General features: G+C 41.7%; 2 protein-coding genes across 3 annotated transcripts in view; one reads left to right on the forward strand and one right to left on the reverse strand.

The window, feature by feature from the left end:
• The window catches only part of CENPP (centromere protein P), a 273,851-nt gene that overhangs the window by 66,281 nt on the left and 192,568 nt on the right, over positions 1 to 15,002 (forward strand). The window lies entirely within an intron of this gene.
• Positions 1 to 15,002, reverse strand: part of OGN (osteoglycin) — a 22,533-nt gene that overhangs the window by 6,118 nt on the left and 1,413 nt on the right. Inside the window, exons 2-5 of one of the 2 annotated variants that reach the window (XM_027765527.1) lie at positions 13,925 to 14,080; positions 11,936 to 12,026; positions 4,036 to 4,194; positions 1,761 to 1,963 (exon numbers count right to left, since the gene is read on the reverse strand). In XM_027765527.1, the coding sequence (XP_027621328.1) occupies positions 1,761 to 1,963; positions 4,036 to 4,194; positions 11,936 to 12,026; positions 13,925 to 14,080 (609 nt within the window). Of the gene's footprint in view, positions 1 to 1,760; positions 1,964 to 4,035; positions 4,195 to 11,935; positions 12,027 to 13,924; positions 14,161 to 15,002 lie in introns of both variants that reach the window. The other variant, XM_006161459.3, reaches the window with a different exon arrangement.

Here is a 15,002-nt window from a genome sequence, read left to right on the forward strand (position 1 = left end):
GCACTTTTCTTTTTCTTTTTTTTTAATTAATTAATTTTTTTTTACATTCATTCACTTAACATCATCACAGTATACAAGATGCAATTTCTCATCCAAATACACTGTATAGTGGCTTAATCATACACATTATCAACAAATAATTTTTTATTTCCTGTTTCATATATATGTGTGCATGTGTGTGTGTTTATGTATTTTCCCCTATTTCTCACTCTCTGCCATTTCCCACCCCCCTTCCACACTATCTCTGGTATCTGCAGTTGTTTCCATTCCTTTTTATTTTTTCCCACATTTTATTGATTCATAAAATATCTTATCAATATAACTACTCTCAAGAGCAAGTTCAGCTGAAGCATACATATCTGTGAACACGTGTTTGACTTTAGGCAAGAAACTGTGAGTAGAATGAATATAATATAAAGTATCAGCTAGCTGAGGCTATCTAGCTTACTGTGGTCATTAAATATGTATTTTTAAATATATTTTCTAAATTTTCTATTTATATACTCATATCATCCACATATAGGGACAATTTAAATTCTTAATTTCTTTTTTTCTTTTTTTTTTTTTTTTGCTGTAGGGCACATGTGCTCACCAAAGAGAGAGAAAAAGAGAAAGTGAAAAAGCACCCTAGGGAGGATAGCCATGTCAGTCCTCTCTCCTTTCAGGATTTTGGGCATGCATGCATATGTACCTAGTGTGATTTTCAAACCATCCAGTCCAAGTTGGACCGTGTAGTCAGCCATGTGGGATGCAGCACCTTAACCTCCATGCCGCCCGCTAGCCCACAGCCCACCTTTAGAGTGAGGTTCGATTCTGGCTCGCAGTAGCAGCCCATCCTTTTATTTGGGTGCCCTTGCTGTCAGAGTCCTGGCGGAGGCGATTACTTCCATAGACTGTCCTCCCACACAGCGGCTACCTGAACCAAGTAGGTCACCTTCCCCTTCCCTTATGTAATATTTTCTTGAGTTACTAAATTCAAAAATGAATTTCCTGGGAACCAGCAGTTAGCATAATGGCTATGTCACTGGACTCCCACGTAGTCAACCGCAGTTCGCGTCCTGGACCCAGTGGCTTAAAACTCACACCGGGTGCGTGTGCGTGCGTGCCCAAGATCCTGAGAGGAGAATGGAGGAGAAGGGATTGCGGCATGACCATCCCCCCTGGGGGGTGATTTCTCACTTTCTGTCTTTCTGTCTGTCTCTGGCTCTGTCTGGCGAGTGCGCGCGCCCTGTAGCGAAAAACCTCTCAAAAAAAAAAATGAATTTCCTTCTGTGTATAGAAATTTCCAACAGGTATCATCATGGAATTCAAAGGAAACTCTCTATACAGCTTTTCAGTCTAGTGTTTTTAAATTAAGAATTGATTATTTTTAGTGTAAATCAAGTTAAATTCAGTAATTACTTTCAGAACTTCAGTTTTTCTGGCATTTGTTAATTGTTAATATTGTAAGGGAAAAGAAATACAGAAAAATATCTGCTTTGAGTTTTAGAAGGCCATAAGCTGTGATAGGGGTCAGCCAGGTCTCTCTTAATAAGTGTTTGCTGGTAAGCAAGTGAGAAAATGGGCTGCGACAGAGTCCCGTGAGACAGGTTAAAGGTCAAGCCAGTATAACCGAAGCTGAAAGAACTTCACAGGATGGCTGTTTATCAAGTGAAAATAGCTTTAAAATGTAATAAAAAACTGACTTCTAGACTAAAGTTTGTCTTGCTTTTATCGTATTATTACTGATTTTGTGTTCAGTCATATTATGAAATACTTACTTTAAATGCATTTGCTTTGATTCCTCTACTCTTGATTTTGTTGTGTTTTGCATTAAATAAAGTAAGCTTGGGAGGAAGAACTGGGAGTTTCAGTAGTTGATTTTCAGCCAGTGAAAGTTCTTCTAACAAAGAAAGTTTTGAAAATGTACCATCTTCTATATCTTCTATCAAATTTCCCGTAAAATCGAGTCTTCTTAAATTAGCTTAAGGGAAAAAAAATACAAAAATTACAAAGTTAAATGTCCATGGTGTGAACTGAAGAGAAGTGTTTGTTTAATGCCCACACAGACACCTTTTATTTTTCGGCTCTTAGGAGCATGTCTGCAGCCCCTACCTCAGTGAGGGTTTGTGGGATGAACACTGAGCATTTCTCTGCCTGTCCCTGGTACCCTTTCCATTTTTTTTAGGTTTTGCTACAGGGCATGTGTACTTGCCAAAGAAACAGAGGGAAAGGGAAAGTGAGGAATCACACCCCCACCCCGGGGTGGGGTGGGATGGCTACACCACAGTCTCCTCTTCCCTTCTCCTCTCAGGATTTTAAGGCATGTATGCACATATGCCAGTGTGGTTTTCAAGCTGCCAGGCCCAGGACTTGAACTGTGATGGGCCATGTGGCAGTCCAGCACCTTAACTGCCACACCTCCTGCTGGTGCTCCTTCACACTAACTGGAATCTTTTGATTTCAGATTGAGAAGGGACCTTAATGTCAGGTAATAGAGTTTCCCTCCCTTTCTGAATCCACCAGGATGCTGTAGCACCTTCAAAGGAGTTCTTGTTGCCTGTTGGTAAAGAAAGCATTGCATTTGATTGAATGGGATATTTTGGGGCTTTCTGCCAGCATGTCACAGTGTAACAGTATGTATGTTCTCTTAGTCCCTGCTTTATTACTTCAAAACAATAAAGACAGAAATGTTCCCTGCTAGTATAGGTGCTGCTTCTTCTCGGCTGTCAGTCCTGTTCTCTAAAGGCCTTAAACGCTAAGCCCGCCCTCCTAGGGGAGGTGCAAGGTCAGGTTCCTGTGAGCCTCTGCTCATGTTTCAGCAGCCCCTCAGTGTGCAGCCTTGTGCGTGTAGTTTTGTTTGAAGACACCTTGTACGGCGTGTGTTGCTGACTCACTGATGTGCCGTCACTCACATCGAAATGGTGCCAGCCTAGCCTGCACTTTCTCTGTGAGGCCCATCATGGAGTGATGCACTTGAGAACACTGGGGAGCGCCTAGGCCTTACACAGCCAAGCCATTAACAGGAAGGACAAAACTGACACTTGCAGGAGACCACATTGCTGCATTTGCCTCCTCTGGTATGCACATGTCCAGGAATCGAACCTCTTGCCACTCTGCACACATCTGCAAATGACGTAAGCACACAACCTGTGTTCATTTTTGGGTTACAAATAAATTTAGTAAGTAGGTGAATTTGCAGATATTGCAACCCACAGATAAAGAGGACTCACACCACAGTACCCAGTGGGAAGCTCTCGGTGCAGTGCGAACCCAGATACAGTTCATGGACACATGTGTGTGCGACCCGTGTGTATCTCTTGGTGTCATATTTTTCAGAAGCACTTGACAACATAGACATGTAGAAAACTACAAGAAGTTCTGACCTAGGGCTGGGCATGGGTGCCGCAGAAATAAGGACTTCTGACGGTCTTTTCACAAAGCCCGAAGTTAGCCAGAATCCAAGGGTGCCTACCACCTGGGACGGGTTAGATGCCCCTGCCCTCTGCACTGTCTCACATGAGAGGCATCCAAGAAGGTGCTTGTTAAAATTATGGTACTCGGACCTTACTCCACTCCTGGATTATGACCTCTGAGAAGCAGGGCCCAGGATCAGTGTTTTAAATATGCTTCCCTAGGTTTTATGCAGCCAGGTTTAAAAGCCATGAGTTAAGGTAAAGAAAAGCAGTTTCTCTGTTTTTGTAGTAAAGGCAGAAAGCAGAATGTCGTGATTTGAGAAACTTCCAGTTATGTTGGTGCTACTCATGGTGTGGGGCCAGGTAGATCTTGAAGTACTGAAATTGAGAGGTTGCAATTGCCCCCGTTAGATGGGCTGTCAGCATAGACACCAAAGTCACCAGGGAAGAAACAGGCTGTCTGGATAGAAAGGAGACTCACCAGCAAACCACTAGTTTTTGATTGAAGCGGGGACCGTACTTACATACTTCACAGTGACACCCCAGGTGTGGGGCGTTCTCCAGATAGTAGAAACTTGTGTTTATGTAAGTTAAATACTCATATGAGTTAACACCCGTATGTTTTTTAAACTTAACTTACGAATGTCTGCAAAATCTTTGGCAGTCAGCTTTTTAATTTTGTTGAATCGTGCATAAAGATAGGCTGATTCCTTGGGCAGAGGGGGCACGGCTTCGATGTCCACTTCCTCACAGTACACAGAGCCACTTAGACACACACACAGCAGGCATGTGGGCATTTCTAGATGCAGAAACAGAAGCATAGAATATAAATAGTAGTTTGAAAACATTGGCCTCTAGTACCAAAAATTACTGACCATGAGTGTGTTACTAATTTGAGAAGGTACTTAAACAGACTCATAGATGAAAACAGAAAAAAATGCTTAGTCATAGTAGCTAGTGACCTACTCTGTGTTCGAACCTACACAGAATTTTGTTTTAGAACCCGTAATTCACACATACACATTTTTCCCCCTGCTACATGGGTGTGTGTGCTTGCCAGAGAAAGAGGAAGAAAGTGAAAAAGCATCCCTCAGAGGGCATGGCCATGCCACATTCCCTGCCCCTCTATTCTCTCAGGATTTGGGGCACACATGCACATGTGCCCGGCATGTTTTTCAAGCCTTCAGGTCTGGGACTTGAACTATCCAGTCAGCCAGGTGAGATCCAGCCTCCTTAAATACCACTTCACCTGGCTGGCTGTCTTCCACTTTTTATTCTGTTTTAGCAGTGCTCATTTCATTGCTGAATTGATCAACAGTTACATTTCCTCATCTGAATACTAAATAAAAATGTATACAGCAGGGGTCAAGGTAAATCTGAGCTTGATTTATCAAATTTGGTATGTCAGAAATATATTTCAGATTGTTGCCAATAACTAATGGCTTTAGAAACCACTGTAAATAAGCAGACTGTTAATTTGAAAATCAACGCCATCGACACAGCTGCTGCTCATGCCCCATCGCACCCAGGTCACTCCTGGTTACTAATGCCTCTTTCCTTTAACCTGGACAGTCCCTCAATCTTGGTCCCTCATGGCTCTCACTTTGAGAAGTGCAGGACTTCCCTTGCTCCCTCCAGCCATTGTCTCAGTTCCTCTTTTTTGGCAGGATATCATGGAAGCCTGCCCTAATGCCATGTGTCAAGACACACAATGTGTCTGCTCTATTCCTGAGACACTGATCCTTTGGTTCAAGGAGTGTCTGCTGGTTCTTGATCTGTGAAGTTACTAGTTTTCATTTTGTAAACAATAGGTACCTTCTAGAAAGAAGTACTTACAGACTCTAATATCTGATACGTCATTAAACTTTTGTCCACTAGATTTTGCATCCACTGGTGATTCTTACCTGGATCATTTATCACTAGATAGTTTGAAGAAAGGTAAAACTGTTCAGAAAACTGTTTTCTAAAGGATGGTGCCATGTTGCATTTCCACCAGCAGAGATGAGTTACAGTTGCTTTGTATGGGTATGGTCAGACTCTTTTTTTTTTTTTTTTTTTTTGAGAGGTTTTTGCTATAGGGCGCATGTGCTCACCAGAAAGACAGAGAGAGACAGAGACAGAAAGCGAAAAATCACCCCCCAGGGGAATGGCCACGCCACAGTCTCTTCTCCATTCTTCTCTCAGGATCTTGGGCACACACACACACACGCGCCCAGCGTGAATTTAAGCCACCGGGTCTGGGACTCAAACCACGGTCAACTACGTGGGAGTCCAGCGACATAGCCATTACACTAACTGCTGGTCCCAGGCTTTTTAATCTTAGCCATTCAAGTAATGTGTATTGTGGTATCTTACTGTGTTTTAATTTGTGTTTGTGTTTTAATTTGTGTTTTCCTAATGATGAAATGATGTTGAGCATGTTTTATTTGCTTATTTGCCATCCACATTTTTTTTTTTTTGGTGAGGTATCAGTTCATATCCATTGCCTACTTTTAATTATGCTTTTGTATTATTATTATTTAACTCTAGAAGTATATATTCTAGATGAAAGTAGTTTGTCAGATTTTTGTTTTGCAAATGTTTTTGTCTTTTGAAGAACAAACATTTCAGATTTAATGAGCAAACCTTTGGATCCTTTGTCATTCATGCTTTTTCTGTTGTATTTTAAGAATGCTTGCCTGGGTTGGTGGGTGGCATAGTAGTTAGGGCAGCTGGACTCCCACATGGCTGACCACAGTTTGAGTCCAAGATGTGGCTGCTTGCTTTCTCACTTTCCTTCTCTCTCTCTCTGGCTCTCCGGTCAACTTCACTAAAATAAAATAATGAAAATGAATAAAATTAAATAAAATAATTCTTAGAAAATAATGTTTGCCAATGGCCAAGATTTTATCCTTTGTTTTTTTCTAGAGGTCATGCAATTTAAGCTCTGTAAGTTTTGGAATGGGGTCCATTTCTAGTTCATTTTATTCAGCATGGTACCAGAAGGTTCAAAGTTCTTTCCCCTTCATGATTATGTGGTTCACTCAGCACCATTTTTAGAAAAGATTATTATTCCTTTGTTGTGCTGTGTTGTCACGTTTCAAAGACTACCTGGCCACATGGTGTAACCAACTTCTAGACTCCCTTCTGTTCCATTGGTCTGTTTTTCATTGTTAATGCCAATACCACAATGTCTTAATTCCTACACCTTTATAAGTTGCTGTTAGTAGTATAAATTCTTCAACTTTGTTCTTCTTTAGCATTGTTTTGACTGTCCCAAGTTCTTTATATTCCCCTGTAAGTTTTAGAATCTGCTTGTTCATTAAAAAAAAAAGGGAAAAGACTGTTAGGATTTTTGGTGGGCTTGTGTTGAGTCTATAAGTAAACTTGGGGAAAACTGACATCGTTTTGTTTTTTGTTTTTTGTTTTGTTTGTTTTTTTTTTTTTTTGAGAGGTTTTTGCTGTAGCGCGCGTGCACTCGTCAGAGAGAGAGAAAGCAAGAAATCACCCGCCCCAGGGGGGCATGGCCATGCTGCAATCCCTTCTCCTCCATTCTCCTCTTGGGATCTTGGGCACGCACACACACATGTATCCGTGTGAGTTTAAGCCATTGGGTCCAGGACTCAAACTGTGGTCGACTACATGGGAATCCAGCGACATAGCCATCACTCCAACTGCTGATCCCGAAAATTGACACCTTAATGGTGTTGCATCTTCCAGACCTTGAACATGAGATATATTTCTTCATGTTTTGGGGTCTTTAATTTCTGTCAGCAATGTTGCCTAGATTTTAGTGTACAGGTCTTTGACATCATTAGCATATTTTTATGTGGATATTTCATATATTTCAATAAATTTTTTTTTATTTAAATGTCCCCATTATTTGTTAAGAATGTCCTTATTTTCTGGTGTGATTAGATGTCCCAGACCAATCTTGGCATTTTTCCTGCCCCAATCTGAAATCAGCTCTCTCTTCAAGAAACACTGGTTTCTCTTAGTGGAGAATGGTCTTAGGACCCAGGGTCTAGGTATGTGTGTGCATTGCACTGCTGCTGGGGTCTCTGCCAGAAACCTGATCAGAGGGAACCAGGAAACACATGCGTGCATGTGCTTTTTCTTTCTACAGAATTTCTGCAGACCTACAGCTTGTATTCGTTAAACACTGTATGTGGACCCCACATGTACACATAGACACATAAACACATACCCCATCATACACACCTGTGCGCACAGAATCACACCTACACCCCTGGGTCTTTGTTGACAAGCTGAGTTGTAACTGCTTTTGGGCATGCACACACCCATGCCCTGTGTGTTTTCCAAGCCCCTGGGTCCAGGACTCAAACCGTGCAGTAAGCCATGTGGTGTTCAGCTGCCTCCACTCTACTGGAGTTACTTATACAGTAGACTATGGATAGGGCCTCTCTAATCTGATGTGATAGAGCCAGATGGGTTTTGATTTGAAATATTGGTATATATATAATCTCTGTAAAGATCCACATTTAAACATGAGATTCATTTATATTTCACATATACTTTTGTTTCCTTTTTCAGTTCTGATTTGCTATAGGGCATGTGCACTCACCAGAGAGAAAGTAAGAAATCATCCCTTGGGGGGATGGCAACACCGGAGTCCCTTTTCCACTTTCTTCTTGGACATGAGCCCACCTGAAACCTCTTAAGCCAGCACATCTGGGACTCAGACCACTCAGTCAGCCATGTGGGATCCAGCACTTTAATCTCTACGCCACCTGTTGTACCTTCATATACACTTTGGACACATAATCTGAAGGTACTTTACATGGTGTTTTTTGTTTTTTTAAAAAGAGTTATTTATTTCATTTTTTTTATTCATTTTTTTTTAAATTTGAGAGATAGAAAGACACAGAGGGAAACGTGAGAAACCAAGCCACCAGGTTTGGGACGCCAACTGTGGCCGGCTGTGTGGGAGTGTCCAATCCTTACCCACCATGCCACCTGCTGGCCCCACGGTGTTTTTCTGTTGCAGAATTCTGACTGCAGCTCATTACAAGAGGTCATGTGGATTTTCTATGAGTGGCATCATATTGGTGCTCAGAAACTTTTGGAATTTGGAGCACTTTGTAGTTTGGATTTTGGGTTAGGAATGCTCAACCTATATTAGTTTTTTGTCATATTACTGCTTACCCCCCGTTTTCATTTGTGATCTGTGTGTGACATGCTAAGCTGTACACAAGTTCATTTTCACAGAGGCATGTTTATTCATCTTCACCACAGTCTCTATTTTGAGATACCCTACAGCCAGGCTATCTTCTCATACTTACAGTTTCATTCTGTACACTTAAATGCCTCATCTATTTGGAATTTCCTTTTCTGCCTAAGGTATAGCTCTAATTATGTCCCTTTTCAAATGGCTTAGTTCTCCTAGCACAATTTTTTTTTTTTTTGGAGGGGGACAAGTTTTTGCTATAGGGCACATACGCTTGCCAGAAAGACAGAGACAGAGAGACAGTGAGAACTCGCCCCCCAGGGGAATAGCCACACCACAATCCCTTCTCCTCTATTCTCCTCTTGGGATCTTGGGCACACACGCACACACATGGGCACGGTGTGGTTTAAGCCACCAGGACCGGGACTCAAACTGCAGTCAACTACATGGGAGTCCAGCAGCATAGCCATTATGCCGTCTGCTGGTCCCCCTCGCACCATTTTTTAAAAATACCATTTTTGCTTAATGATTTGAGTTAGAATTTTCTTTTTTTTCCTTTTTTTTTAGAGTTGTTTTTTTTTTTTTTTTTTTTTTTGCTATAGGGCTTGTGCGCTCGCCAGACAAACAGAGAGAGACAGAAAGCGAGGAATCACCCCCCGGGGGGATGGCCATGCTGCAATCCCTTCTCCTCCGTTCTCCTCTTGAGATCTTGGGCACGTATGCACACGTGCCCGGCATGAGTTTTAAGCCACCGGGTCCAGAACACGAACCGCGGTCGACTACGTGGGAGTCCAGAGACATAGCCATTACACTAAGTGCTGGTCCCCAGAATTTTCTTTTCTATGTTAAGTGTTTCTGTGTATTTCTGTTTCTGACCTTTCCATTCTGTTACACTAGTCTTTTTGCCCATTCATGAACCAGTGTCACACTTTTGAAGTAGAGAAGCTATATGACTGCTTTAAGGTGTAGTAAGTCTTGTCTCACCATGTTCCTTGGTTGCTGTTTCCCTGTCTCTATGCATGTCTTTCTTTTCTTTCTTTCTTCTCTTTTTTTTTGGGGGGGTGTGGAGATTTTTTTTGCTATAGGGCACGTGCGCTCGCCAGAAAGACAGACAGAAAGCAAGAAATCACCCCCCAGGGGGGATGGCCACGCCACAATCCCTTCTCCTCCATTCTCCTCTTTGGGATCTTGGGCACGCACGCAGACATGCCCGGCGTGAGTCTTAAGCCACCAGGTCCGGGACGCGAACCACGGTCAACTACATGGGAGTCCAGCGACATAGCCATTATGCTAACTATGGGTCTCTCTTTCTTTTTTCTTTTTTTTTTTTTAAGAGAGATTTTTTTGCTGTAGGGTACATGCCTCGCCAGAGAGACAAAAACCGAGAAATCCCCTCAGGGGCTGGCAGGTAGTGTGGTGGTTGGGGTCACTAGACTCCCACATGGCGGTTCGAGTCCTGGACCTGGTGGCTTGCTAGCTCACTTTCTCTTCTCTCTCTCTTTCTCTCTCTCTCACCAGAGAGAGACCTCTCTGGTCAGATTAAAAATGAATAAATAAATAGATAAATTTAAATATAATAATTCTTAAAAAAAAAAAAAAAGAAAGAAAGAAAGAAATCCTCCCTCCTCCCCAGGGGATGGCCACACTGCAGACCCTTCTCCTCCATTCTTCTCTTGGGATTTTGGGCACGCACAAGCACATGCCTGGCAAGAGTTTTAAGCCACCAGGTCCAGGACTCAAACTGTGGTTGTCTATGTGGGAGTCCAGTGAAGTAACCATTATGCCATCTGCTGGTCCTTCTGTGCATGTTTTTCTATGTGAACTTTAGAGTCAGTTTTTCTAGCTTTATGAGAAAAATTATTGGTAATTTTTGTCTAAAATTTATAAAGTTAGCAGAGCTGACACCTATGATCCTGAGTCACCCTAAGAACAAGATATGTCTTTACATTTGTTCAAGGTTTTTATTGCACTACTTCTCAAAAAGACAACTCAGCTGTGGTGGAGCCATAGGGCACCACTCTGCAGTGGTGGAGCCACATGGAACACCGTGGTTCACTCCTGGGTCAACCTGAGACATTCAGGGCATGTGTACCCCTGTCCTGACTGCTGGCAGATGGAAGGAGGATGTTGGTGTGATGAGACCCTGTCAAGGGTGCATCTCTCATTCAAGAAATAAAATAAGTAAACTTTAAATGTTTTTAAACATGTTTTTTCTTTTGGTTCATTTTCATTTTATTATAGCAATAGACCAGTGGCTGATTTTATTTTCCTGTTTCCATGTAAAATGTTCTATGAAAAAGCAAGAATAAACGAAATACATAGGAACTAAGTAGGACTTATAGTTTGTTACTTTATGAGTTTTCCATTGAAATGTACATTATTGTTACTTATACATGTGGCCATTTTTCTTCTGTGAGTTCCTTGAAAGCAAGAATTATATCTTATTTTTCTTATGTTGAGCCTGTGTGCTGCACTTGACAAATAATCACTATCTCAGGATTTCTTGAATTGATTGCACAGAAACAAATACCTGGTGCAGGCGTGGCTTGGCCCGAGCCTTGGTTTTCCTGAGTGTTGCCATCGCACCTGTACCATTCATTTGCCGTGTAGAAAAGCAAAGCATGCACACTCCCAGTACACCTCCTGGTGTCATTGTTGGAGATAAAACTTCACCATTCATATCTACTATATCTTTTTTTTTTTCGGAGAGGTTTTCACTATAGGGTGTGTGCACTCTCCAGACAGACAGAGAGAAACATAGAGACAGAAAGCGAGAAATCACCCCCCAGGGGGGATGGTCACGCCACAGTCCCTTCTCCTCCATTCTCCTCTCGGGATCTTGGGGATGCATGCACATGCAACTGGCGTGAGTTTTAAGCCACTGGGTCCGGGACGTGAACCACAGTCAACTACGTGGGAGTCCAGCAACATAGCCATTACACTAACTGCTGATTCCTGTATCTACTATATCTTGAGGCAATTTTTTGTTACTACAAGGAATGAAGTTCCTTTACAGCTGTTTTTTTTGTTTTGTTTTGTTTTGTTTTGTTTTGGAGAGATTTTCACAGTAGGGCGTGTGCGCTCGCCAGACAGACAGAGAGAGACATAGAGACAGATAGCGAGAAATCACCCCCCAGGGGGGATGGTCACGCCGCAATCCCTTCTCCTCCATTCTCCTCTCGGGATCTTGGACACGCATGCACACGCGCCCGGCATGAGTTTTAAGCCACCGGGTCCGGAACACGAACCGCGGTCGACTACATGGGAGTCCAGCGACATAGCCATTACGCTAACTGCTGGTTCCCCTTTACAGCTGTTTTTAAAAGCTCCTTTCTTGGAGAAAAAAATTAGATGATAGAGTACTCACACTTACCATCATTTTCTTTCTTCAGGGGCGGTGTTACACTCTCATCTTTTTGTAATCGAAGACTTTTCTCGCCAGGTATTACCATCTTTCTTTTTTCCTATTGGGAAAATACAGCCCGTTATCAGGTGTGATGAAGTCTGACTGTAAACCAGGGGGACACAGACCGCAGTTGTCCTCTGACAGTCACCGTTAGCAGCATCCATTTTGTGTTCCATTAGGTTTCATTCATTATTCCATTCTGTCACTCATGAAATCATAATGTCAATATTTGTTTAGCTTTTTTTCATTCCAGACTATGAATTCCTTACTAAAAGAACCAGGTCTTTTTTACTTTTGTTAAAAAAAAAAAAAAAAAAAGTACTTTTGTGCTTTCACCAGAGAAAGTGGGACAGCAGCCGCCAGGTCCAGAACTCAAACCACAGTCGGCCATGTGGGAGTCCAGCACCTTAACCACCACACCACCTGCTGGCCCCCTGGGGTAAGCTTTTCAATATCTACATGTGGCTCCAGTAATCCCTGGCCCTTGGAAGCCCTTTACTCCAGCCCGTCCCACCCAGACCACCAGGCTAGGCTGCTAACTCCAGGAATGTTAGGGTCTCTCTTTCCTTATTCTCAGAGAGGACATGTCCTGCCATTAAGATTGCAGGGTCTCCATGGGGTCCTGCTCTTCCTGTGCTGGTAAGCATGGCCACCTGGTATCCCTTCTGAAGCCACCCTTTGCCCTAGTCTCCCCTCTGAGCTGAACATCCTCCCTCCACTTGACATTTGTATAAATCCTGTTGAGTTTTACTTCATTCCATAAATATCTTACTCTATGCATTTACATAAAGATAGAGGAACTTCTAAAGCCCTGCGAAGAGAAGCAGAGAGAAAATCATCTCTGAATTTATTAGGCACCAGGGAATTTTGAACATGTTCTTATAACTGATGGATAGGTTCAAATCATCTGAATGAGCCAACAGCTTATGTTATGGGTTTCTTTTTATGTTTTAAACTTGAAGCTATGACGAGTGATACCTATCTTTTTGTTTTAATTGTGAGTGAAAATGCTACTAGCATATTAGTTAACTCCAAAAGGAACTGGTTCAACATTTGCCCATTATGTTCTACAATAAAAGAAAGCAGAAAGAAGCAATTGTAATTGGACTGTCTTAAAATGTTTACCATCTAACTTATAGTGGAGAATAACTTTGGAAACAATATGGTTGTATATTTGGCTGTATTTCTTATTGCCCTGTGTGTGTGTCGGGGGGTGGGGGGGTAGGAGACAGACCCAGTGGGAAGCAGGTACTTCTGTATTTTATTAATTTTTCTTTGCCCAGTGTTCACTTGTGTGCCAAGAAAACCACAAGTCCTTACTTTTCCCATAAAGCGAAGGAGTGAATGATGAGGTATAAAAGTCATCCCTGTGAGTGTTAACTCAGTGACAGTTTTAGTTCCGTGATACAAATTGATGGAGGATCTGAACTGTCAAAACTGATTTTTTTAAAGGCCCGTGTTCGGTTGATTTTCATTTTCCTGTAGCATGTGTAGTTGGGGTATGTAATGTATTGTGAAATGCTACAGTCTCCAAAATAATAGCACTCTTATTTCCTTAAACACATTTTTTCTTAAGTAATAAACCTTAACCTGATAAGTCATCTTGATTTCTCCTGCTAGACACCTCTCCTAGTTTTCTTCTGAGTCACTATAATATGCAAATATAGGGCATTATGTCACATTATCCAACATACAAATCACAACTGGCCCTAGGGTCATCTTAAAGTCTCGTTTTCCTTAAATCTTATTTTTTGGTTACTGTAAACACTGTTTATTCATTTGTGAGACATGCATATTTCAAAATACAATCTTAGAACAATTATTATGAGTTAGTTTGAATCATTCAAAGTGTTTTTCCTTTCTCCTTTCCTGTCACATTCATGCAGGTAAAACAGAAACATTTATTAAAATGGGCACTATTTAACAAGGTTAAGTTTAGAGTAGAAAATAAAGTACCTTAATATTTTTTCCATCCTCATAATCTTGGCTAAATATGGTTTCTTCAAAATCGTCTGTTCCATAATCAGTGGTAACGCGGGAGCCCTGCTGAGCCCGGGGTGCCGACTCTGCCTGAGGCACAACCAGGAGCAGGAAAAGCGCAGAATACAGAATCTTCATTGTGCAGGAATCCAGGTGACCGCACGGCAGCACACTCGCGGCCTGCTGGTGGTGGGACCAAACTCGATTTTCCCCTGGAAGTAAAAACACAGACCATCTGAGCAATATTTAAAAGCTGAGAGGATGTTTTGGCAGGCTGTGCTCAGTAGGGGCCAGAGAACCAGTATTTAACCCTTGGTGATCTTTAATTAGCTGCTAACAGTTTTTAATATATCAGTGAACAGTCTGAAACACAGTTTCAGAAAATACTTTCTTTTTTTTACTCTCAAAAATCCAAGAAATATTGATAATTTAAGTTTCTTGAATAGAGGTACTCGCATCAACTGAAATCTTAGGATACCTGTAGAAGAAATAGTTAAAATGAAGATCCTATCTCATGTGAGTTCAAAGTGTCATATTTCAACTTGACTACTTTATAAGAACCCCACTTTATATTAGCATGAACAGAAACAAGTTCTAAGGAAAGTTTTACAACTTAAACCTTAAGTTGAACATTATCAGAAATAGTCATAACATTTATTTCTAGGTGATACAGAATATGTAGAGAAGCAGGCGACAGGAGCCATTTTTCTTAATCTTGTCATTTCCGTAGGTTTTCACTATTTTTAGTTAAGAGTATTGCTTTTGAAATTCAAACAATGAACACTGCAGACAGAGGACATGGAGAACTTTATCAAGTGACTTCAGGGAATGGGAGGAGGAGGCTGCTCTTAGGCTCCCCCGTGGGTTTTGTGTGATGGGTGCAATGTCGGGGTTTTTCTTCAAACAGTAACTTCAGATAGGGTTACTCAGAGTTGCTGAAACTGTTTCATAGATGCCAATTAAAAAAAAAAAAAAAACAAAAAAAAAACAGTGGTTGAAAATTAAGGCTAAAAAGGGTTTATGACTTAACAGCACCCTGTCCTTTCCTGCAAGC

Source organism: Tupaia chinensis, unplaced genomic scaffold (genome assembly GCF_000334495.1).
Source record: "Tupaia chinensis unplaced genomic scaffold, TupChi_1.0 Scaffold138619_1, whole genome shotgun sequence".
Taxonomy (NCBI): Eukaryota; Metazoa; Chordata; class Mammalia; order Scandentia; family Tupaiidae; genus Tupaia; species Tupaia belangeri.